The sequence below is a fragment of the Dreissena polymorpha genome, chromosome 1 (genome assembly GCF_020536995.1).
Source record: "Dreissena polymorpha isolate Duluth1 chromosome 1, UMN_Dpol_1.0, whole genome shotgun sequence".
In the NCBI taxonomy this organism is placed as follows: domain Eukaryota; kingdom Metazoa; phylum Mollusca; class Bivalvia; order Myida; family Dreissenidae; genus Dreissena; species Dreissena polymorpha.
Window position 1 is genome coordinate 146038435 of NC_068355.1, and position 26924 is coordinate 146065358.

General features: G+C 34.7%; 2 protein-coding genes across 2 annotated transcripts in view; one reads left to right on the plus strand and one right to left on the minus strand.

Moving 5' to 3' along the window:
• On the minus strand, window positions 1–25851 carry LOC127854526 (signal peptide peptidase-like 3). Its single transcript, XM_052389594.1, has 14 exons — window positions 25613–25851; window positions 16081–16549; window positions 13780–13857; window positions 12940–13010; window positions 11733–11852; window positions 10066–10144; window positions 9548–9660; window positions 7967–8073; window positions 7700–7771; window positions 6731–6819; window positions 6222–6267; window positions 5848–5998; window positions 4756–4865; window positions 1–4421 (listed from the first exon to the last, which is right to left on the minus strand). Exons 2-14 carry the CDS (start codon window positions 16125–16127, stop codon window positions 4353–4355), a joined length of 1152 nt encoding a protein of 383 aa, XP_052245554.1. The 5' UTR covers window positions 16128–16549; window positions 25613–25851; the 3' UTR covers window positions 1–4352.
• LOC127854458 (mRNA export factor GLE1-like) overlaps window positions 25846–26924 on the plus strand; it is a 22541-nt gene continuing 21462 nt past the window's right edge. Inside the window, exon 1 of the mRNA XM_052389505.1 lies at window positions 25846–26031. Within this exon, the coding sequence (XP_052245465.1) occupies window positions 25951–26031 (81 nt within the window). The 5' untranslated portion in view covers window positions 25846–25950. The remainder of the gene's footprint in view (window positions 26032–26924) is intronic.

The following is a 26924-nucleotide window of genomic DNA, read 5'->3' on the forward strand; positions in this document are numbered from 1 at the left end:
AGCTTTTCATAAAATTTATTTTACTACTCAAACATTGTACAATACGTTTGATAAAACAAGACAATGAAAAAACCCTTGCCAATAGTATAAAAGTTTGACCAACACAAAATGTATAATGCAAACACCTTACGTACCAACAAAATATATTGTATGAAAGTAACAAAGTAAGTAAAAAAACTGAATTGTTGTCTTATATAAATTGATATATAAAATAAGGTTTTAGCAAACAACAAAACTATTCATGTAAAAAAGAGGGCTTGAAAGGCCCAAAGTCGCCCACCTGAGAAACAAAGGAACTGACCTGTTCTGTACAGTCCAAGATATCATAAGCACAAATGTTCTGACCAAGTTTAATGAAGAGTGGACTATAAATGTAATTTTTAGAGTGCTAACAAGGTTTTACTTCATCCATATAAGGAAAAATGCCCCGTCCCCTTCAGGCATGTTTTTCTATCAACCTTAACCATGTTCGATCTTCAGCCATGTTTTTCTATCAACCTGAACCATGTTCGATCTTGAGCCATGTTTTTCTATCAACCTGAACCATGTTCGATCTTGTCCAAGATATCCATGAGAAAAATCTTAACAAGTTTCATGATTATTGGACAATAAATATGGCCTTGAGGGTGTTAACAAGGTTTTACAAAAGCCATATAAGGTAAAATGCCCTGCTCCCTAGTGGCTATATTGTTAAACTGACTGGACCGATTTGCGAACTCGTCCATATTATTGGCAGTAATCTTCTGACTAAATTTCATGAAGATCAGGCAATAAATGTGGCCTCTAGAGAGTTAACAAGGCAAATTTTGACCCTGCACGCCGCATAACGGACAAAAAGCGATCACAAAAGCTTACCATGAGCGCTTTGTGCGCAATTGAGTTAAAATCTAACAAAGGGCCATAACTTTGCCAAAACTCGCAACACAAAAAATTCCTTTAAATGTGACTATATTAGCTGGATCCACCAAGTAGTTAGGAGTTGAAAGCACAGCTTTTTGTTTGTGAAAAAAACAACGACTATAGTTCTGCAAAAATTTGTAGAAGCCTAAATTCTGTTCTTTAGTAAACAATCATCCTTACATTAAGGTCATTCTTTTTAAGTGAGATTTATCCAGAGTTAGAGGATTTGAAAAACAGAAAGAAGGACAAGTGCATTGCTTAACTCTTTCAGTGCTGGAACCGAATTTTGAAGAACTTTGCAAACAGTTTGGATCCAGATGAGACGCCACAGAACGTGGCGTCTCATCAGGATCCAAACTGTTTGTTATTCTGATAGTATGCTTTGAAAAAAATGAAGAAAATGCTAATTTTAAAATTTCAGCAGACGACATTTTAGCAGACAACAAATTTCCCAGCATGCAAAGGGTTAATGCGCTCTTCTCTGTGGGGGCATAACAATCATGGTATGCTACAAAAATAGTGTACTTTTATTGGCTTTCTGAATGCAATTTTAGAAAAGGTAATATAAATGTGCAAACAAGTAGTCAATTGAATGAAAAGAGCGTATACATTTCAAAATATTTTTCATGGTGTACGAGGACGTTTTAATTTGTTCAAATTTATAATCATACTTGTTAAAGTCTTTTCTTTTGTTTCACTGTACAAAAAATCTCAATGTCAAAGTTGAAGTCATAAAACACTTGTAGTTGCAATAGATTGTACCTGTTAAGTGATAAATAAAATTATATTCACTATTTATTCACTATCTATTACTATCTATCTATTTAATGAATTATATGAACATAATATGAAAGATAGAAAGATGGCAACATTTATACATTGGCATGAAACTTATCGAGAAAACCAATGCAACACACTTAATGTATATAGGCGATAGGACTATGAAATTTACATCATGTTACATGATACATTAAGTCAGTTGATGTACCAGAATGCATCAAAACATAAACAATTAATTTTTCATCTATATAACTAAAACATGTAAAAACGAAAGTAACATTAGGAAACGCTCATCTGAGACCCAAAGGAGCTTAACTGTTGTGTGCAATTTTCGTTCACAAGGTTTCACAATAAAACTCTCCAATAGTTCACAAGCATTTTTATTTGTTCAACCAATTGACCTAGTTTATGACCACACATGAATCAGTTTCAATCTTGATTATGATATCACTTGGAAAAATATTCTTTTCAAGTTTCATGAAGAGTGTGCAAAAAAATGTGGTCTAAAGACTATTCAAGAGTTTTCTTTTTTACCTACATGTAGTAACATAGTTGTTTATTCTACTTGACCCAGTTTTAAGCTTGGTTGAGATATCATTTGCATAAAAGTTTTGGGCAAACTCTATGACGATTTGGCTATACCATTAAATGTGGCCTCTACAGTGTTCACAAGGAAAATGTTGAGGGACAACGGACAAAAGGTGACCTAGAAATCACAAAACTGTTTTCTTCATGGCACACTATCTATACAAACAAATCATATACAGCTTAAAAACACGATGTACACAATGTTGTATAACCTAAAATTGCACACTAGTAATAAGTCTGTCAGCAACCAGACTAATAAAACACAGGATCTTCATTTGCTTAATCACTTGCTATACACTTTATTGAAGGTGTTTGAATCATACAATTCCAGTATAATTGGCATGTTTATGTCGCTGTAAATTAATTGTACTCTTTTGTAAACAGAAAATATTGCATTTGACATAGAAAAGGAGCTAAATGAATATGAAGACTGTACAGACATTTCACAACATATGTTTGAATGATTACAAAAACCATGAGACATTCATTGAAGTTACTTTTTGAAATATAAATTATAATGCATACTATTATACTGGAAAATAAAAATAGATTAAAAACATCACATTTGAATAACAACATATTTCTAATATTTACACATTTTCAGTCCTCATTATAAATCAATATTTTTTACTCCACTAAACATGTATATTTACTTATTACATTCTCTATTGCCAAACTATATTTTAATTTATACCAGTTATGGCTTCTTTTTCTATGCTTGTTCTAAAGGTTTGTTGAAATTATGAACAGCCAATTGTTTCACAGAATGGTAAGCACATATTCTGACAAACCATGCATATGTATTGAAAGGAACTAAACAGTTCTAGCAGACAACTGTTTTATTCAATTCACATAACAGATTCATACAAATGTACTGCATCCAACTCAACATAGTGACAGCAAACAACCAAAGGACTAAATGCCCCTACCATCCAATACTTTCATTGTCCCTGTTTACAATAATTCACACTTCATCGTATAGCAGATCCCACCTCGGCTGGCTTCCAACTATATTAATTATTGATAATAGTGCATAAGATGAACTGATTTACAGAGGACTAACAGCTCCTTTCTCAACAGCACTCCACATCATTCACTATGAACACTAAGATGTCAATGCTTCAAGAGATGATAGTGCCCCAGTTGTATCTCCAGCACATTAGACATCAAGGACAATACCTCTATTCTCAGCAATTGAACTATGCTTGTGAAACACTATGAATGTAATTACTAACACTGTTATCACTTTTTAACCAGCATAAAGGTATTGAATCAATGATATTAGGTCACTATGCACTAGCACTGTCCTTTTTTTAAATAAAAAAACTTTCCTAACACACTCGAGTTTAATTCTCCAATAGAATGGTCAAAACTTATTTTACCCGCTTTAAGGGACTGTCAACCACGACGACGAAGAAAAGAAAAGTTGTAAAATACGGCATTTTTTTTACAATTATTAGTTTATATTGATTAAAATATCACGACTGATATTTTACATTACTAGACAAAAGTTTTTAAGTTTTCATATTTTCAGTATATTCGGTAATAAATTTTACTGGGTAAGTCTACCAGGTAACTACCAGTTAACTATAAATAACGCAAGTAGATTGATCATCATCGCCACGTGGTAAGCCCAGGAATACAAATTGTGCATGCGTATTGAATATATATATTTTATACATAAAATGATCAATCTACTTGCGTTATTTATGGTGTTTATATCGTTATGTCACCTATTTTCACGGTGTACTTTTGATTTCACATCGCGAAATTTTATAACCGAATATACTGAAAATATTAACTTTTTTCAAGTAATGTAATATACCAGTCGTGATATTTTAATCAATGTAAACTAATAATTGTAAAAAAATACGGTATTTTAGAACTTTTCTTTTTTCGTCATTCGTGGTTGACATGTACTGAAATAGCAAATTGCAGATCTGAAACAACTTCTATATTTACATTGAGTTTTATCTTATTGTTCGGATCACTGGCACTGACTTAATGAAGAATCACAAAGTTTGAGATTTCCTATGTACAGAGCCTAAGCTTTCGAGTCCAATGTTAAACATCCAAGTTCGATGTTAAACATCCAAGTCTTTTGGTGCCTTGTTCACAATAAATGGCTCGTGCCACATTCTCCTTAGGTCTCCCTGAAACAATCAGATGATATTTAGTAATCTGATGAGATCAGCATCATGCAAAAATGGGTCTAAAGCCATATGATGCCAGCTTAGCTAATGCCCAGCATGTGCATTTGTGCAAAATGTTTGTACAGGAGCTACCCTGTAATGCGGCTTGTTATTGTTAAAAAGATTAATTGCCATTCATTCACATTAAAAACACTAACACAAACGTAAGACACAATTTATTTATTTACTCATTTGAATGGATGCTTACCTGCTCTAAGCACGAACCATGTTAAACTCAAATGGGATGATTTTTTCATATAGCAGATTCCTATCAATACTTCTATGACTAGCTTACCTTTAAGTATGCCATAGTGAGGAGGGGCAGAAGGGTGAAGGGTACGAGGTAGAGTAGAGCTGGCTGTGCAGCCATGAACACCTCACTGGATACAGTGGCAGTCAGCAGGCCTGTCATAGAGCATGCAAGGTGGGATATAACATCTACACACACACTGCTTATACATGATAACATGTTCAGTTTCAACCTTTCAATTTCAACTGGATTGCGTTTGCAGAACGAGACTGATTCATACTTGTGTTGCTCATTTCATGACTTGATCCAATCCTAGTTATCTTTAAAAAAACTAATTGAATTGTCCAAGAGGGGACGAAAATCAAATTGCAAGGCAAACATACTTATTGACTTTTAATACCAGATTTATTCCAACATGAATAATAATGAACGAAAATTGTAAAATGTAAGAAACAAATGCACATTTATTTCAAAGAAGATACAACAAGAGATGTGTTTGTCAGAAACACAATGCCACCAATTGTGCCGCTTTGAAATAAAATGTCAATATATCATGTGGCAGGTTTAGAAATGATCTACCTTTAAAGCTTATTAATACCCTTGGATTGTATTTTTTTTACTTTTGACCTTGAAGGATGACCTTGACCTTTCACCACTCAAAATGTGCAGCTTCATGAGATACACATGCATGCCAAATATCAAGTTGCCATTTTCAATATTGCAAAAAGTATCGCAAAACTTTAACCAAGTTAATAGATTTGGGACAGAATGACTGACAGACAGGCCAAAAACAATATGCCCCCGATCACTCGATCCGGGGGAATAAAAATCATAATAATGATAAATGGTAGAATATTCATTAACCCTTTACCCCTTAGATACGCATTATGACGCATATGTAGTCCTTTAAAAAGTTACATTTAAATAAATACCTTAAATACTTAAATACTCAATTCAAGTTTTAACAGCTTTATTTCCAACCCTTAGTTACTGATAAGCAGCAAACAGTATAAAACCTGAACAGACAGCGAGTTACTCGTAGGCTGTTCTGGTTTTTGCGCTGGTTGCAAAAGCCATTTTCACTTAACTTCATATAGGGGAAAGGGTTAATAAAGCACCATCATAAGAGAACCTTACCAAGAAAGTAGCCAATGAGAGAGCAATGGAAGTATGTGATTTTCTGAACGTAGGTTGGCGGTGGTGGGATGCCCTGGTCTGGGGAAACCAGCTGCGACCGCTTGTAGGCATCATAGCGCAGCACAAAACACAGCAACAGACCTGGCATCACCTGTGTTCATTACTCATACCATGTTAAAAAACAGGTACACACTCAATGTTTTAAAAACATCATAAGGTTACAAAATAAGCTTTTTTCAGTATTTTATTCTCAATTTAAACAAAAAACATGTATACTAATTAAAAGGTAATCATAGCGCAGAATATTATTAAGCATGAGACAAGATAACCTAAAACATACATGTAGTTACGCACAATAGATGCAAATAACTTACAATATCCCCAAGACCCAACATGGAAAAGTGACTTGAATTCTGCATGCTGCAAACAAACAGGATACATTGATGTAAGATCCAAAATTTACAAAAGTTCAAGGGCACTTAAAAGCAACACTGCAAAGAATATCGTAATACACATAAAAATAATGTCTGCACTTTTACAAAGTATAAAAAAATATCAGTTAAATTTCATGTTCATACACAGGGAACTGAGTGACAAGTTCACAAAAACTTAAACAAGTTCAATAATGCACGTGTTCAAGATTACCCTTAACAGTTTCAAAGCATATTGTGTTCATGTAACTAGACTAAGACTACACAGGGAAGAATTTAACATCGCACCATACTTAACAACTTACAAGCTTTTGTTTCATTCAACATTGTAATGTCTTCATAGCATATAGAACTCCATTATACAAAGCAGCCATATATCATAAATATGTACATCTTTTTACTTTCAACTTCTATGGACTCAGACAAACACAGGCACATAAACTTAAACCTACCTTGGGAAGACCAGTTTTCCTGGCAACGACAGCTTAGGTGCCTCCCTCATCAGGCCTGTGAAATGGAATTTCTTGGCTAGCATCCCCACCTTTGGAAGCAAATGTGAGCATTGAACTATGTTGACTTAACCCACACATATCATGGCATATACATATCTTGTACAGAAATGAGAAAACATTCAAAAAGTGGATTTAACACAAAGTGAAATGCATTTACTGCTCCCTTGAGGCCATTCTGGCAAATTATTTACCAGGCATACATGTATGTACAATGCATAGTATTAGTGGTTGCCAAAACAGAAATTTTTGTTATTTGCAATTATCTATTATCATTTAGATTTACATTTATCCTCAATATCATATCACTATGAAAGCAAATAGAAAAAAACACATTTCACACTGAAATAACATAGAAACAAGAGCTTTCACCATAGGATGACTTATGCCCCCTATAAATGCTTGATAGAAGTTATGAGCTTTTTTCAAAACCTAAACGCAAAGTGTGACGGACAGATAGACGGACGGACAGACGGACGGTCCGATCACTATATGCCCTCCATTGGGGGCATACAAACTGGAAGCATGCCTATTTGACACACATTTCCTAGCAACTTAAAAAAGCTACATATTCAAGCCTTGAGCTGGTAAAATAAGACATATTTCATGTGCATAAAGTTCACTTTCTTCCTGGACTGGCTTTTGTTTGGAAGAGCCTTTATTTAAACAAAAAATTATATTAAATAATAAAGTCTCTGATATGCTTGTACAAACTGCACAGGCTAATCAGGGTCAACCATTTGTGCACATGCATTAAGCCCAGTTTTCGCAGAGCGCTGCACATTTGTTTCAGACTTTCTGACACACAGACTCAAAGATAAAGCTAACTCAACTTTGAAACAGGATTATGCATGAGTCAGTGTATGTGTTGGGGGTCACAATGTTTTCAAGACGGCAAATGTGTGTACTTACAGGGTTATCTGCAGGTCTTGTGGCTACCTTGACCATTACATTGGCGCTAAATATGTAGGAGGAAAAAAATACCTGAAATAACAATAAACAAGCATATCAGTGGAACTGATTCATTTTCTCTCATCATGCCTGTTGTTGAAGTATTTTGTATTTGTGTGCAATTGAATTGTTATTGTAGGGTGAGTTCTGCAAAATCTTAAATAAGCATTAGCAAAGTAAGAAGACACAGGAGCAACATATATCATATGTAATCAAACTTCTACCCACCCAGAACACATCATATATCAATAGTCCAACCAGCAGCAGTGTGGACACCTTCAAACTGGGAAGACGAACCAGCGCTATAAACGCCACACATAGACCCATTCCCAGGGCTGAAAGGGAAAACAATTGTGTATTGAATAAAATCGATATGCACAAAGTGAATATTACATATTGACCGAATAACACTTTAAAACCAAATATAAATTAGGACGAACTCAATATACTTGGAAACTTATATATACACAAATAACAGCAGAGACAATCTTATACTAATCAATATTATTTGTCAGCCATTAATTTTTGTGTGCTTGTGTGGGACATATCCATCACAATTGTTCACCCAATATTTGCTTTGGAAGTCTTATATGAGGCTTTATAAAAAAATCTATGGCATTAAATTAAAAAAATATGCCCTAATTAAGAATTCACAAATTTTCTACTCAAATGAATTAATTATTCAAGTTGTATAAGCTTGCATAGGCCAAATTTATGTGCAGAAAGATTGTAAGAATGGACTTTGCCATTTAAAAAAATATTTTACTTGCTGAATAAAGGCACTGCATTCATTTTTTAATAAGAAATGTAAACAAATAGAATTCTTAGTGATAATATCCTTAAAACAAGAGCACCGCATAACGGGTGCCACGCTCGGCTGCGGGTGCAGTTTTGATTAAATGAAAGCTTGTCAGATTTATTTTTTTTAGAGGTCACAGTGACCTTGAACTTTGACCTAATAACCCAAAAATGGGTGTGGCATGTAGAACTCATCAAGGTGCAGCTACATATGAAGTTTCAAAGTTTTAGGTTGAAGCACTTTGATTTTAGAGCCAATGTCCAAAACCTTAACAAAATGTTAAGGTTTTAACACGACGCGGACGGCGGACATCAGACGTCGGACGACGAGCTGGCTATGACAATACCTCGGGTTTTCTCCGAGAACAGCCGAGCTAAAAACTACTTGTTGTGTGAACAACTGTTTGTTTGCTGGATTTTTTTTATCGTTTTCAACAGTTTTTCAGTCACATCACATTGATAAGTTTACCAAGTCACACATTCCTGGTTTAGGTGAAACACCACTTATAAGTGCACAGATCAAAGCCCGTAACTGACAATTGCCATTCCTGCATTTTAGCAAGGAGGAGATTGGCAGTAGAAAGAATCTGATGACCCATTCCCACACAAGGTATTTGCCCTGTTTCAGGATCAAACCTGCTATTTTTGTATTTGTAGTCAAACACTCTAGCAAATTAGCTAGCCAGAAAATGTCTACTGGAATGTGTGCCGACTGGAAGGGCAAAGAATTTGAGCCGCGTTCTGAGAAAACTGGGCTTAATGCATGTGCGTAAAGTGTTGTCCCAGATGAGCCTGTGCGGACTTCACAGGCTAATCGGGGACGACACTTTCCGCTTTAATGGTATTTTTAGGTTGAAGAAAGTCCCACCTTACCGAAAATCAAGTTTAGGCGGAAAGTGTCGTCCCTGATTAGCCTGTGCAGACTGCACAGGCTAATCTGGGATGATACTTTACGCACATGCATTAAGCCCAGTTTTCTCAGAACAAGACACATTGTTATAGCTGACTTACCATCCATCAACAACCAGTGGCCAGTCAGCACCCAGAAACAGACTAGGATGAAGGACAGGAAAAATGACACCAGCTCCGCCGCAGTGAAACGGCCACACAGACCAAAGGAAATCCTACGATAGATACATTCCAAACTGATAGAAAGAAGCATTTAAGTACGTTACAATATTTGTGAATGAAATTTAATAAACATAATAAACAAAACTATTGCCAAGCAATATATGTCACCTACCGGCTCCACCATTGTCAGAATTTTTGTTTTTTTGGTTGCCATAGCCAGAATTTTTTATGTAGGAACAAAATGAAATGATGTGCATAATGTCCATATTGCCAGCTATCCATGTCTCAAGTTTCATGAAAAAATATGAAGAACTTTTAAAGTTATCGCAGTATCCAGAAAAGTGTGACAGACAGACAGACGCACAGAGCGCAAACCATAAGTCCCCTCCGGTGAAACCGGTATGGGACAATAACAACATTTGTATAAAAGATCTGTAAAGCTTCTTATCCATACTTACTTTTGGCTATTAGAACATGGCCTCATCATGTATTGGCACATCGGGAGCAGGAGGAAAGCAAAGGCTACAGTGGCTAAAACTGAAAACAGGTATGAACAATACCTCCAGTATTTAAATGGAACAACTGAAAAGATTATACAGTTTAAATATGTGGTATCAAAACCTAGATAACACCAAAACACAGAGCAAAAGTTTGAATATCTGTAATAGGAAAGTGGTTGACACAAAACACTCAGAATGAAACAGAACAAGATTTGAAACTAAGCTGAATGTTTAAACTCAAACTTTTCAAGCAGCTACTCATATTATTTCAGTGTATTAAAGAATAACTTTTATTTAAATAAAGGATCATGAGATACTTTATATTTTACCAGTATATATGTGAATCTTTCGAGACATTTTATGTTGAGATACAGATGTGCTATTCTTAATTAAAATTTATAACTGCTATGGTTCCTTAATATGTCTGGCTGCTTGACTAAGATGACTTTTGGTAATGCCATACATGTAGAACAAATGGCAAATACCTTTGTGAAAATTATGCAACAAGTTTTACAATACAAGTTTTAGTAACAAGAGGCCCATGAGGGCCTGAATCTCTCCACTGCTATAAACACTGTGCAAGTTTAGAAAGAATAAGATGCAAATTGTGTACTTAATCGCGCAAACATGGAGAATTTTCTCAAATTCAAGGGGAGATTATTGTGTACTTAATTCTCCGATACTGCTTATATTCAATAGGGTTCAAGTCCTCATTGATATAAAGATACTGTGCAAATTTGGAAATAATTGGATGAAAACTGTGGAATTAATTGCGTAAACAAGCGGGATTTGAAACTTTTCTCATATTCAAGGGGAAGTCATTCTGGACTCATTGCTTCGATATTGCTCTTTTTAAAAAAGGGTTTGAGTCTTCATTGATACAAAGACACTGTGCAAGTTTGCCAAGAATTGGATGAAAATTATGGACTTAATCATATAAAAAAACTGAATATTCATTTATTTCTCTAATTCAAGGGGAGATAATTCTGGACTTATAACTCCGATATTGCTCATTTTCAATAGGGTTTGACTCATGATTCAGATAAAGACACTGTGCAAGTTGGGAAATAATTGGATAAAAACTGTGGACTTCATTGCGTAAACAAGCCTTATTTCACAATTTTCTCAAATTCAACGGGAGATAATTCTGGACTTTTTAATCTGATGTAACCCATTTTCAATAGGGTTCGAGTCCTCATTAATATAAAGACACTGAACAAGTTTGACAAGAATCGGATGAAAACTGTGGACTTTATCGCGTAAACAAGAAAAAGTCTAAGGCACGCACGCACAGACGGACGGACGACGGAAACCACGCCATGACATAAGCTCTTCCGGCCTTCGGCCAATAGAGCTAATAAAAACTATCAACTTTTAAAACAGTTTAAACACAGAACAAGTATACTACTTTTATCTGACTTTTATCAGAGTTAAAAATCAGCCTTGTACTTTTATATAGAAAGGTCTTTCACATATTCCCGCTCTTCAGCGATGTAACTAAAGTTCATACTTGTGTGACAAAACTGCAAGTTTCAATCACCTTCTCAAAGGTTTGCCACAGTCCCAAACACAAGTGAAAGACACAAAACGTTATAAATGCAATATCAACTGAATATCTGACTTACCAGCTGTACATATAGCGAAGACCATCTGTAGAGAGTCAAAAAACAGGAACATGACAAGGAGTGATACGGAAGCCCCTAATGGCAAGAACGCAGCCTGACACATGTCAATGGTCTGAACATCTATGATAGAGGACATTTGGTATAATGAAAGGCACATTGTGGTGACGGATGGCTGTAATATTTAAGTAACATACTTGAATTGTAATAGATGTCTAGAAAAGTGGGGTCATGTTTGTAAGATGCAACTGTGTTCAAGAGGCAATGAATTTATAATTTAGCCACTCTGGTGAAAAGGGGTTAAATGCATGTTCATTAAATGTCGTTCAAGATAAGCCCGTGCAGTCAACACAGGCTAATTACTATTTTAGGGACAACAATTTATGCTTTAATGGTATTTTTTTTCATTTAAAGTAAGTTTCGCTTTTATTATTTTTTTAGCAAAGTGAAGTCCCTGTTTAGCCAGTGTGGACTGCACAGGCTTATCTGGGACAAACACTTGACTCATTAAGCCCCTTTTCCCCACAGCTAGGCTCAATTATTTGTCTCATTTTTCCAAAACTTTTCATGTTTTTTTCTATATTTTCTAAAAACAAAATGAAATAACTTGTAAGTAAAATATTTTTTGGTATAATGAGAGATGAGTTTCTGTGAAAAACATAAACTTCAATCATTCATTTGCTTTCCACAAAGATTCATGAACATTGTGTAATATGCAAATCCAGTAAAAATATTAATAACAAGGGCTGTTTGTAAAACATGCATGCCCCCCATATGGGCTGTCCGTTGTAGTGGCAGCCATTGTGTGAATACGATTTTTTGTCACTGTGACCTTGACCTTTGACCTAGTGACCTGAAAATCAATAGTCATTATCAATCTACCTATGAAGTTTCATGATACTAGGCGTATGTGTTCTTGAGTTATCATCCGAAAACAATTTTACTATTTCGGGTCACCGTGACCTTGACCTTTGACCTAGTGACCTCAAAATCAATAGGGGTCATCTACGAGTCATGATCAATGTACCTATGAAGTTTCATGATCCTAGGCCCAAGCGTTCTTGAGTTATCGTCTGACAACCACCTGGTGGACGGACCGACAGACCGACCGACAGACCGACATGAGCAAAGCAATATACCCCCTCTTCTTCGAAGGGGGGCATAAATATGTCGACATCATCATCAACAGGTTTCTAAGAAACTAACTTACTGGTCTCTGGTTCTGAACCATACGGCTTCTCTTTTTCTTTCTCTTTATTTTCTTGTTCTATCATCAAGGACCTGAAGAATTTAATGCAGTTATCACACTATGACAAATTACTTACTGCCAGTTAAGCATTATACCTTCATCAACTAGCAGATCATCAATTATAAATATATTTGACATACCTATAATTGACGGTCCCCTATCATGGCAATATAGGACATTCATTGATACCTGCTAAGACCAAAGTCCCAATGTTGACAGTATAAGCATACGATGCAATCAAAAAGTAGGTCTTAGTGTTTGAACAGTTTAACTGTCAATCAAGTATGCCCATTTGTACTTGCAGCACCATACAAAAGTCCCAATATAATTTTTGCATGGTTCAATAAATGTTACATTAATTGAAGAAACAATTTAACTAAATGAGCTCTGTGAAAAGAGGATATAATGCATGTGCGTAAAGTGTCGTCCCAGATTAGCCTGTGCAGTCCGCACAGGCTAATCAGGGACGACACTTTCCGCCTTAACTGGATTTATGCAAAGAAGAGACTTTCTGTAAACGAAAAATATAAAAGGGGAAAGTGTCGTCCCTGATTAGCCTGTGTAGAAGCAGACTGCACAGGCTAATCTGGGATGACACTAAACGCACATTCATTTAATCCCCTTTTCACAGAACACGGCCCAAATGTATTCGAGCTACACAGAGGGATTATCGTATGTGAGTTAAATGTAGCCATGTAAGCGTTCTTCATTATTGAATACTCTCCGCAATATTTTAAGTTAATGATTTTGTCATTTACTGTGTTCTTCTTACATGGTCACTTTCAATATGAAATAACAAACCTGAAGCTGCCATACACAATGAGGAGAATGGAGATAACAAATGTTGATACACGTGATGAGTCCATCATTGATAATGCACTGAAAAAGAATATGTAACATTGAAATTATCAAATCAATTCAAATTTTAGCATAACCATAATATCATTGTAAAAACTATGGCAACACCAAGAAACAAGATTTTCTACCTTTATGTTACAATTTAATTTTTACCAGTGTTAAACTAAATTTACGTGAAATATGTTCATCCATACTAAATTCATTTATTAGCTATGTTTTTTTTTTCTTTATTTTAAGTAACAGTGGCCTTAAACTTGACCCAACAACTCTAAAATACAAGCCATAACTAGGTGTCCTAGCAAGCTTGCTAACAACGTTTGATCATGATTGTTATATGCACACCAAAGATACATGTACCAACAGGAAACCTCCTATTTTTTGTTTTACTATTTTTCCTAACAGCAACCTTTGCCTTGACCTGCCTAGCCCAGAATGAAATTCAAAGCTACATGTACAATGTAGCTCTTAATGAAAGCCACCTGCACACAACATTTCAGGGCAATATCTCGATCCAAACTTAAGCTATTGAGCAAAAACTATTTTTCTGTTCTTAGTTACAGTATCCTTAACCCGGCGACGCATGGATAGAAATTTGAGGTTGCCAGTGGCAAGAATATTTAGACCCGGGCAAGTCTGTGTAAGAAGTTGGTAGTTCCGCTGGGCAACAAGGTATCTACATGTATGAAAAGTGTCAAACAGTTACATGAAATTAATCAGTTAATATCTCAACTCATCCGCTAAAAACAAGTACTTCTGAAATAAGCAAAATAAAGATAACATGCCAAAGAGGAAATTCAAAAACAATCCAAATAGTATGTAGCAATAGTTTTTCTTTATATAAACAATGAAGGATGCAAATTTTATGGAGTTAGTGAAAGTGAATGTTATATTTCTAAAAGAACTTTATGTCACAGTGTAAAATCAGTCACAAGTCAGCAATTAGAAATACCTAATCAAAGAAAAAGATGTGGGAATGGCATTAGTATTTGGCTAGTATATATGCTGACAAATCTTTGCATAGGCAAAAATCTGTAAATTGCAAACAAAGACTCACTACATTCAGACTTTTTCCAAGCATCTTTGTTATTGTCAATAAAATGTTCATTTTCATTCTTTACCAAACACCTGATCAGAGATTGAATCAAACTGAGCTCATTTAACCCTAAAAATATAAATGAACACAAGCCAGCTGCTTCCAGTCTTTAAGTAGTGATCATATCAATAAAAAGAAAAGGGAATTACTGACACAAATCTTAGGATTAGACACTTAAAAATAATCTTGACATACAGTATCTTTAAACAGTTAACTCTGATAATCTATACCAATATTTACAATGAGACTGTGTCATTAGAGATAACATCATTCAATATACACAAATAGTGGTTAGTACACATATCGTATCATTTATCACTCTCACCATGCAAACTGCAATCTAGACCAGATAGGGTGAACGTCAATAACCTTCGCAACATATTGGGAAAATCACTTCCCAACAGGCATACATGTACTTGACAGATCAATAACACTTATTTAGTACATGTATCTATCACTAAAACTATAAAAATGTAAACATAAAAAATGTATGATTAGAATGTAACTAGATATGTGTTTGTCAGAAACACAATGCCACCTAATGCACCGCTTTTTTTTTGGACCTTTGACCTTGAAGGATGACCTTGACCTTTCACCACTCAAAATGTGCAGCTCCATTAGATACACATGCATGCCAAATATCAAGTTGCTTTGTTCAATATTTCAAAAGTTATCGCAAAACTTTACTATATTAAATTTTTAAATTTTCGACCTTTGACATTGAAGGATGACCTTGACCTTTCACCACTCACAATGTGCAGCTCCATGAGATACACATGCATGCCAAATATCAAGTTGCTATGTTCAATATTTCAAAAGTTATTGCAAAACTTTACTGTAACCTTAAAGTTTTGGGACAGAATGACAGACAGGCCAAAAACAATTTACCCCCGATCTTTCGATCCGGGGGCATAAAAAGGCAATAACTTCATGTATGTATTAAGGCAATAACCTCATACATGTATAACAATACTTCTTACTTCCCATTTAAACCATGGCAACAAGAGATTTCTCACATGCCTCGAAGCGCTTTTTCGCAAGGTCAACAACAGACACACAGATTGAGTCATTGACATTTATACACTTCTTATTTAACTTTATTTGCCAGATATATTTATTAATACATATAGATTTTCTTAATTGTTACTTACGACATGTTAGCCGAGTCGGCAACAATCTGCTCCTCAGGGGTACCCATGGTGACCTAAATGGTTTGCAAGGAAAGCCCCTAGCAACACAACAAGGCTGGAAATTCTCAGAAACCACACACAAGTTTCACTATTTGAAATCTTCAGAACTGCTGTCCCTGACTCTGCTTCATTGGTCACACAGAACGCTGTAGACAAGAGGTCATCTACGTTCTACACATTTTTGTTTACGTTTGAACAAGTGCATTGGCTATAATTTTGATTCTGTGCACTTACATGTGACTGTTATCTTTCTTACTTGTCAGCATGTAGACTAGCACTTTAACCAAACCATTATTTACATCAGAAAATTGTGTAGCTTCCTGTCTTTGTAATTTTGTTGTTTAAAGCTTTCACTGAGTGTACATCAAACTTTGTGTGCTTCTGTTGCTCTGTCAAATAATTCCTTACAGTGTTCTTTCACAATGAAATCCTGTAACAGAAGAAAACAAAGAAGTTAAATCAGGATTATCCTAAACATTGCACTCATGTGTTCGGTAACACTGACCAAATATATTTTAAATAAATTGACTAAAAAATAATGATAGACTTAAACAAAATGAACAAGCTGTTCAATGAAAAACACTAAAGCCTCAATCCACAATAAAAAAGTTAAATTTCATATTTAGATAATAAATAATTTGGGAACTTTTTGAAATACATGTACTAAGAGCTTAAATTGTAGGAGGACAAAGAAAACAGTTAATTGGTAACAAAGATTCAGCCACTGATGCTTAGTTTACTTTTCCTTTGTGAGTTGCAATCTTCCCCAACATGGTTATGAATGGTTGACTGCACTCAGCTGTTATCTTTTGTGATCAAATTAAGACTTTCATTGTTCCCTATACCACCATGTTTTGCGGAAAAAAACACACTATGCTCAATGTCTAACAAAAAGGTGTACCAGAACAAGTCTTAGTTAAACCATCAATAATTAACCTGCAGACTGTGACACACATAACGATTTTGTGAAAACCAACAGCTTGAATGTTCATGAATTGTGAAGTCATCTTTGTCTTCATGTATCAAACACATTCTGTTGAAAACATCAAAAAAATCAACTTAAAAAACTCACAACACAGGACTGTATTTCAGAAAAAATATACTACAATGAAGTTTAGACATATAATTAAACACCCACATTATATTCCAGTTTTCAAAAGAAAGAATTTACCGGAAATAATAATTGTTTAAATCGTGCATGTTGTTATGTCATGTTATTAAATAAATATATTTGTTTCATGAAGCATACAGATAAGATATCACATGCTCATGCTTAAATTGGATTAGATAACATTGCATAATATTATTTAAACATTTTTTTGAAACATAATCAGTATAATATTATATAATCTTACAAAAAACATAAAAAACAATTTACTGTTGTCAAAAGTTACAATCTTATGGCTTTATCCACTGGTGAAAGCTAGGCATACAACCTATATTGTATTAGATCTGTTAGACAACTTAATCTGTTGGTGATAGACTACTTTGATACATTTTTGTTTCCAAACTGTATTAACCCTTTCCCCCATAAGATGGACTTCAGACTTGACTAACATTTTTTCATGGAGGAGAATGCAGACACCATATACAAATGTCTATTGCTCTCAACACCAGAGACAATATGCCAACAAAAGTCCATCTTTTGGTTGAAACAAAAGCCAATCTTCCGGAATGATTCAAACAATCACAGAATGCAAATGAAATTTATGAGGAATTGTAAAAGAAAAAATAATTGAAAAGAAGGGTCTAGAGTAGACCCACAATTGGAAAACATTATTTGTTGTCAAAATCAAGAACTTTGATTGCTTATTCATTTGAATACCAATTGAACTTTTAAATATGAAAGGAAAAAACACTCTTAATACAGAAATGAGACAAATTAGAAGTAACTATTAAATTAATAGCAAGTAATCTCCTTTTGTGTGAGTGATATGAAATAGCCTAAGGGCAGATTTGCTTCATTGTCAATATCAGAGACATAACACTGCATGCATTTTATGACCAATTAAGGCTTAGGGGCCAAATTTATGACCCTAGAAAACACAAGAGTTCTGATTGTCCATCTGCTTATCAAATAGATATATCAATAGATAAGTGAAATACTATGGTAAATACAATAGTAATAATACTTTAATAACAGATGTGATACACTGAGATAAAGATATTGCCTTAGTCCTTATGTATTTGAGGCCGTTTCCATAAATAATAAAGAAGTATTTTTTTTACAGCTTTAAAGATTTTTTTACAATAAATAACTAAAAAAAAGTTAATAAATTACCTAATAATTATTGACTAATATAAAATAGCTTCTTTGTGATGTTTAAATGCTACAATTTTCAATCTACCAGTATTGACCAGAATCGACCAGTAATGACCAGTATTGACTGGTTTTAACCGGGTATTGACCACCGGCCCGGTCAATATTCAATTGACCGGTCAATATGCCAACCCTGTTCAGCTCAAGACCTCCAGCGTACATTTTTTTGCAAGAATAAATCAAAGAAACTATTCTTTTAATGCAGAAATATACATTCAATTAAGATTTTTTGCAGCATAATACATGTAATTGCTCAGTGTTGGCTGCATTCAACATGTACATGTATGGTCATGAGCCAGCATTTTTATATTGCCTATAATTGTATGATTGAACTAACATTATTAACCTATTAAAAAGGTTGCTAAAATGAATTTCAGTTTTGAAATAACTTATTTCAAAACTGAAGTTCATTTTAGCAACCTTTTTGATAGGTTAATAATGTTAGTTCAATCAAATAAGCCAAACATACCAGAGAGAGGATAGTTGAACAAAATACCTACTACATGTAGTTTACAAATGTGCATGAAAATTTGTATTTCTCATTTTCATAAACAATTTATGTAATTTAATTAAACAAAAACTGATTGTGCATTTGATAACAAATAGCATTTTTATGCCCCCAAAGGAGGGCATATAGTGATCAGACTATCCATTCGTCCGTCTGTCCGTCACACTTTTGTGTTTAGGTTTCGAAAAATGCTCATAACTTATATGTCGCTTCAGGTGTAACTTCCATATTTGGTATGCATGTGTATATGGACAAGGCCTTTCCATACATAAAATTGTTTGACCCCTTTGACCTTGACCTTAGGGTCCACATTAAGGTTTCGAAATCTGCTTTTAGGTTTTGAAAAAGCGTTTTTCAGGGGCATATGTCTTCCGATGGAGACAGCTTTTGTTTTTAAATAATACCATAAAAACATTTTAAAACAATAAACAAAGGGTTTCCAATAACTTTAATCATATTTTTTTTTGTAGCTTGAACTTGGTGATGATAGAGAGCTGAAAATGACGAACTTTTAGGTAATCAATAAAACAATAACAAAGGCTGTTTGTCAAACATGCATGCCCCCCATATGGGCTGTCAGTTGTAGTGGCAGCCATTGTGTGAATATGTTTTTGTCACTGTGACCTTGACCTTTGACCTAGTGACCTGAAAATCAAAAGGGGTCATCTGCCAGTCATGATCAATGTACCTATGAAGTTTCATGATCCTAGGCCTAATTATTCTTGAATTATCAGGAAACCATTTTACTGTTTCGAGTCACTGTGACCTTGACCTTTGATCTAATGACCTGAAAATTGATAGGAGTCATCTGCCAGTCAGGATCAAAGTACCTATGAAGTTTCATGATCCTAGTTGTAAGCATTCTTGAGTTATCATCCGAAAACCATTGTACTATTTTGAGTCACTGTGACCTTGACCTTTGACCTAGTGACCTGAAAATCAATAGGGATCATCTGCCAGTCATGATCAATGTCCCTATGAAGTTTCATGATCCTAGGCGTAAGCATTCTTGAGTTATCATCCGGAAACCATTTTAATGTTTCGAGTCACTGTGAACTTGACCTTTGACCTAGTGACCTGAAAATCAATAGGGGTCATCTGCCAGTCATGATCAATGCACCTATGAAGTTTCATGATCCTAGGCATAATTATTCTTGAGTTATCATCCAGAAACCATTTTACTTTTTCGAGTCACTGTGACCTTGACCTTTGACCTAGTGACCTGAAAATCTATAGGGGTCATCTGCCAGTCATGATCAATGTACCTATGAAGTTTCATGATCCTAGGCGTAAGCATTCTTGAGTTATCATCCGGAAACCATTTTACTATTTCGAGTCAGTGTGACCTTGACCTTTGACCTAGTGACCTGAAAATTAATAGGGGTCATCTGACAGTCATGATCAATGTACCTATGAAGTTTCATGATCCTAGGCCTAAGCGTTCTTGAGTTATCATTCGGAAACCATCTGGTGGACGGACCGACCGATGGACCGACTGACATGTGCAAAACAATATACCCCCTCTTTTTCGAAGGGGGCATAAATATCTGCAAGATCATATACTATTATGTCCTCACATGGCTTTTTATGAGGCTTTTTTTCTTCGCAATAAAATAAATAGTATGTTAATATTTGATAAACAATTTTTTCCAAATCTTCAACTCACACTTTAAGAGCCGTGTCATTCAAAAGTTGGTCTAATGGCATTCTGCCAGCAAGCTTAATCCCTAGCTGCAAAAGTGCGCAGTCTAGTCATAAGATATGCTAGCTGGCAGTGGTTGTTTTCTTTCAAAATCCGGTCAGTTGTTCAGCCCCATTCACAATTCAAAAAAGTATACATTTTCCCCAAAAAGAACCTAAAAATTCAAATGGAGGTTTCAATTTTATTTTTTTATTTGTTTATCTAAACATTTTGCTAATCTCCCATCCAGCTTCCAGCTTTATAAGCTCAACTTAAGTGAATAATACTACAGTGCTTTCCACAGGATTTTTGTAAGGGGCCCCGTGGCTGATAGGGGTGGTTGATTTTTTTTTTAATTTAACGTGTCAATTCACGTTCTGTGGTGTGTTATAACTCAAAGAAAAACAGCGTCAAAAGACGTCATTTGGTGCACTATGACTCTTCAAGAAAATCCCCTAGTCATTTAAAAATGTATATAATTTTTTATATTGTTTAATTGTTTTAAAACTTTCCCGCACAAATAGTAAAATCACGACTCGAAAGATTCCCCAATACATCCGTTTCAACCCGACTCTATTACTGTATACTTACTACTTTTCAAGATTCTATTTATAACCCGATAATCCCGTTTTTATAAATCACTTTCTGGTAAATATTTACGATAAGAGCTCTCAATTATTTCTTTAATACAAACCTTGCCATTTTTCTATAGTATCAAATAAATTTTAAGTGACTATATATAGATTTGATGAAATATTGCCTCTGAACACGCGTCAATCCCCTGACGTGTTGTGTGCCTGTTAAAACGCTCAATACACGCACGCGTTCAATGCAAATGATGCGACGTTGTGCATGCTGCATAATTTTCGCGCTCTTCTTAATTGTGAAAAATATTGACACAAAATACATTTGCACTGCTAATTTGAAGCAAGAATATTTTAACATTTACATTCGTAAATGTGTTTCGGATTAAAAACGTGTTAACATCGCCTAACGGGAATGGGTTTCGGATTACAAATTTAATTATTCCCATTTGAGATTTCAACAAATATTAACAGTTGCGTTATGAATTCAACGATAATTTGTTTAAACACTTTACGAGTCGAATAAATGTTTTGACGGAATTATGCATGAAATTCAAGTTGTCCACAAGGATTACGGCCAATCGGGCCGGTTGCCATCATCAGTCTTCTAAGTATCGATTATCGGACGAAACATTCACAAGTGTGTAATTAATTCAACGAACATTTGTTAAAGCGCATTACGTGTCGAATAAATGTCAGAAAAACGAGGTGAATCAGTTCTATACATGGACATGATGAAATATACATGTACTGGAATTAAATTGTTATCCCATAATTGTAACCGGGAGTTATGTGCACAACTTACTCGCTATAAGTAATTCATTGTTTACCACTTGCAATTAATTTCTCGTATTAATTATGACTATGAGTCATCGGTAACACTTGTTTACAGTACAAAGGTGTGATGATGATGCCCGAAACCGTCTTTAATGTACTGTACTGTACTGGTTACCGGTTTTATATTACGTAAATGGTACTGGTTACCGGTTTTATATTACGTAACTGGCACAACTTCTTGCTTAATCAAGCTGCGATAAACTCTTACTTCGTGCCCGACGTCAATCAAAAATAATTGTCGATAGTTAACCCCGCCCTCATAAACATTCTCGTAACCGATTGGACGATGAACATCACAGTTTGACGACTGGAAAGTTACCTGATTCATCCTTGTCAGCATTTAAATGACTGTGTTATGTGGCTAGAATAATCGATACGCGCGTCATGCTATTCTCTTATCAGTGGATTATCCATTACCCCATGTGGTGTTTATGGCGATTACTTGTGAAAGTAGGTACCGAGTGCTCTTTTAAAACAGGGAATATTGATACACTGATAGAGAAACCTTGATTTATGTTTGACAATCTCCAATTTTCAAGCGCACCGGGGACTCTGATTTTGAAATTCAAGCGCCCCGGGGAGGGATCGTTAAATAGCCTGTGGAAAGGCCTGTTCTAAAAACACTTATATTCTTAATTTTGAAGCATTTTTTAAGCAAAACAACAACAACATTAATTCCCAATTTTTAGTCAAAACACAGCCAATTTTCCAAATCCAAAAGGACCCAGTCCCATTCCCACAATTGTGAAAAAAAACCTTGGCTGGACGCTATTAAATCCTGCAAGGTTTTGTGGTCTTATATTAATAAGGTATCTCCTGTTCAGACTGTGCCAAGTGGCGGTTGGGTTGTACCGGTAATTAAAATTTTATGTAATGGTTGCTATTTTGTTTACAGGACTTACATTTATTTATGTAGGTTGACTACTTCGGCACATTTGAGTTGCATGCATATACAATTAGAAAAGGTAGTTTTTTAATAATGTCTTGATGGATTTAAACGTTTGTCTTATAAAGATAAGAACATTACACACGTACGGTATAATACAAAAAAGTTTGTGACTTCTTAATTGGGTTGATAACTTATATATTAAAAAAACTACATCTTTATTATAATAGAATGCAGTGCTAGGATTTGAAAAGGGCAGTGGGGCTATTTTGTCAAAAACTTTTAACGCACAGAATTTTGTCAAAAGGGCTATTTCAAGCATGCGGTTGTATCTGGAATGCTCCCTGTTGAATATTTATTTTTATGTTATTAATAATTGTTTGAAATTATATTATTTCCATTATTATTAAACCATGCAAATAAAACGTCTACCATGAGGAATAAATTAATAACAATGTTATAGAGATTTACAAATTATAATATGTCTTTACAAAAAAGATTTTTTTATAATTAAAGGGCAGGGTGTGGCATCGGAAGGGCAGGGAGGGGCTTCGAGATGGCAGGGGGGGGGGGGGGCGCCCTTCAATTCAGGCCTAGCTGGAGCACTGAGAATGTGTATTTTGTAAAGATTTGTAAATAAGTAAAAGGTAAATATAACAAATAACATTATCTATCAAATGTACGTCATGTGATGATGTCAATGCAATATGACTTTTTATTGATACATCCTGCTGCGCAGTTTATCCCATCATTAGCGCCATCTCCTTAGCATTGGCTCCATCTCTTTTGGAAAAACGCAAAATTATCTATTATGTCAACAAGAAGCCAGTATTTTTGTGCATGAAGTTGTATGTTGTATGCAATCGTTTGATGTCGTTAGTGATGTACATGGATAGAAGTGTGCTTGTCACACAGGAAAAACTAATCAAAATTCTTTTTAACACTCCACCATGTCACAACTTTTAAAGGTTCTCACATTTTTTATTGAGTTGAATATGAATGTTTCTGTATATTTTTAGATGAATTAATCTTCACTAAATCGCAATACATTGCCCAATTTAAAAAATAATGCTATATATCCTTTATTCCTATAACTTCGTGCAGCCTTATAAGATCGTGTACTTTTTTATGACATAAACTTCTAAGCAACATTCGACACACGTGCCCGAAACCTTTCACTTTTGTAACGCGAGAATTTCCACAGTCGCTAAGACAACAATCATGAGGAAAAAACAATAAAATGATATAAATTGTCCAATTTTCTGACCTTGTTCCCGTAAAAATAGCCTAAACAATGTTTAAAATCTGCACATTTCCTTCACCAGACGGACGCGGCTATGTTTGTCAATGTTTTGATCGTAAAATATTGTAAAGGAAGTTTCCCTTGGAGGCCCGTCTCGAATTTGTATCTGTTACAGTATTGTATGCGTACTTTGCATTACAATACAATTAATGTTGGCTGTGTATACGGACAATTTTACCCCAAAATGATGACACGAGACCATATGTTAAGATTGTGACCTGGGCCTATTGCGATAAATGTTCTCACTGCGTCCATTTGGGATTTTGTAACAAAACAACTTTCATTAGAAGGGGCGACAGCTTTTTATGCCCCAAGTGTGAATATAATTTTATTTAGCTATTTTCCGTTAGTAAATACACTTTATCTAGACCTCTGAATACAGTTATCACATTTCATATTTCGTTTTTATGAAGACCAGTTTTGTTAAAACCATTCTGCTCAATACAGTTTATTCACGAAATTCGTCTAAAACAACACATACTTACTACAAATAAACACTTATTCACAAAAACATATATCGGATTTTATAAACACATCCCAGGGCATCGCTATGACGTCATCAAAATTGGTGCACGATCTTATAGGGTAATTCTGTGTGACGCAGACTATGATTAACATGAATGTTTAAAGGTATGTTACTCCATTATTATTATCTGACAATTATTATCTGACATATTTCACTTGTTATTTGTTAAACAAAAGATAAATCATAAAGTATATATTAAGTTTAGTTATTGTCTAATGATTTTTCATGAAATATATGCCTTTGAAGTTTAAGGTGCACAAACTTATAGGTTTAGAGGCTATGCCGAAAAACATAAACATGTATAAAACCTAGTCACCCTATAAAAATATCCATAAAAATTTCAAAACATACGGGCCCGAGTGCCATCTCGGAAGTTTCATTGGCTCATTTATTAATAAATCTCAAAAATAGGTGGTGGCGCCTGTGATTTAAGGCCATGCATTCTTACTAAATCCTTGACCATAATGTGTGGTAACAAAAAATATTGTGCCCATGGCAAATAGTGTACTATGTATTTATGCTGGGCTAAGAAGGAAATGATATGAGCTAACATCTTTTATAACATGTTCAGTCACATTGCTTTTGAATCTTGCATATATATGAAATGACTGCTTTGTCATGAATGATCAGCATAAGATTCGTTTAGATTGGTTCAAACTTCAGTTTGTATTGGAAGTGGAGAGTGATGTCCTGTCGCATTAAAGTATGCAAAATGTATGACGCATAAATAGGGTCATTTTTGTTCTTCTACTTTGCAAATGCATGAATTAAATAGCTAAAACAGTCAAATATGCATTTGGTACTTAAACTTTCATATAATGTTAAGCATTAATTACCGCTCAACTTACTTTGCACTGCAGATCTTTGTTATTGTTGACCGTATAACACATTCGCACTAGACACTAGAGGAGAGCGCTTTGAAATATAGATCCATGAATAAAACTTCAGGATACGGATTGATACAATTATTATTGAACTGTTTTAAATGAATGAACTATTTTAATTGTAAAGCAACATTTGTTCAAATGAATGTTGAATGAAGCAGTTTAATTCGAATGTTTTACTGTCTAATTTCCGCCGCACGTGATCAACTATGATCCGATAGGCTATTAATAGAATCAAATTGGAAAATATCTTGGGGTAAACTGATAATGAATGACAGACTGATCATAAACGAAAACAGAAAATGGGTGTTGGGGACCAACTTAGGCATACAAATAAAGGGCGACTCTCGTATGAAAGGAACACTTCGAGCGATAAACTAAAGGTTTAATTATGCGTTATGTAAAAATAATACTATTTCGCGCATGGGCCATGGCTTGATTTGTCATCTCAACATTTGTGTACCCTTATTGGCATAAACGCTGAATAGATTTTTCTAAGGGCCTTAGTTTGCCTCTTAGTTCATGGGCATGTGTAGTTTTTGTCCCCTACCGGTGAAACCGGAGGGGACTTATGGTTAGCGCTCTATGTGTCCGTCAGTATGTCAGTCAGGGGGTTAATGGTTAATGGATGATGTTCCTTATGATAGTACTAGTAGGTACCAGTTGGTTTGTCATTTTGAATACATCTGATAGTATATTTAATTTTTTTCATTAATAAAATGGGTTTAACTTAGTAATCTTGCTCAGTGGTTGAATCTTCAGGAAATGTTAACATAAGCACATAGCTACAATGTATTTTATACATGTATGCCGGTGACCCTCAACTGCAATTTTGGTTACAGACAGGGTAGCCTAAAGTGTAATTATTTCTAAGAGATGAACCCGAGTTGAGGCTTAAACTTACCAACCCATGAGTGAGTCAGAGATCAGCACTCTACCGGTTTAACTGGCCGGGGTAAGCTTGGAATTGGGGACTTACTTTTGCTTAGTTATGATATTAAATAATATTATAGTTGTCAACAATAGATTTTTATGTATTTTAAAAGCACAACAAGTTGTGCTTGCAACAGAAGTAATAAAAATATATAGATTATTATACAATTTACAAATTTAACAATAAAGTAGTCTTATGTTTACTGAAATGTGCAAATACCAATTGGTTTTTATTTCTGAAAATTTAGACAAATGAGCTAATATAATAAAAATGTTTATTTTTAATTAGTGGGTGGGTTTAAATTAACTTGCACTCAAAAATTATAATAGTCTGGGGTTGTTT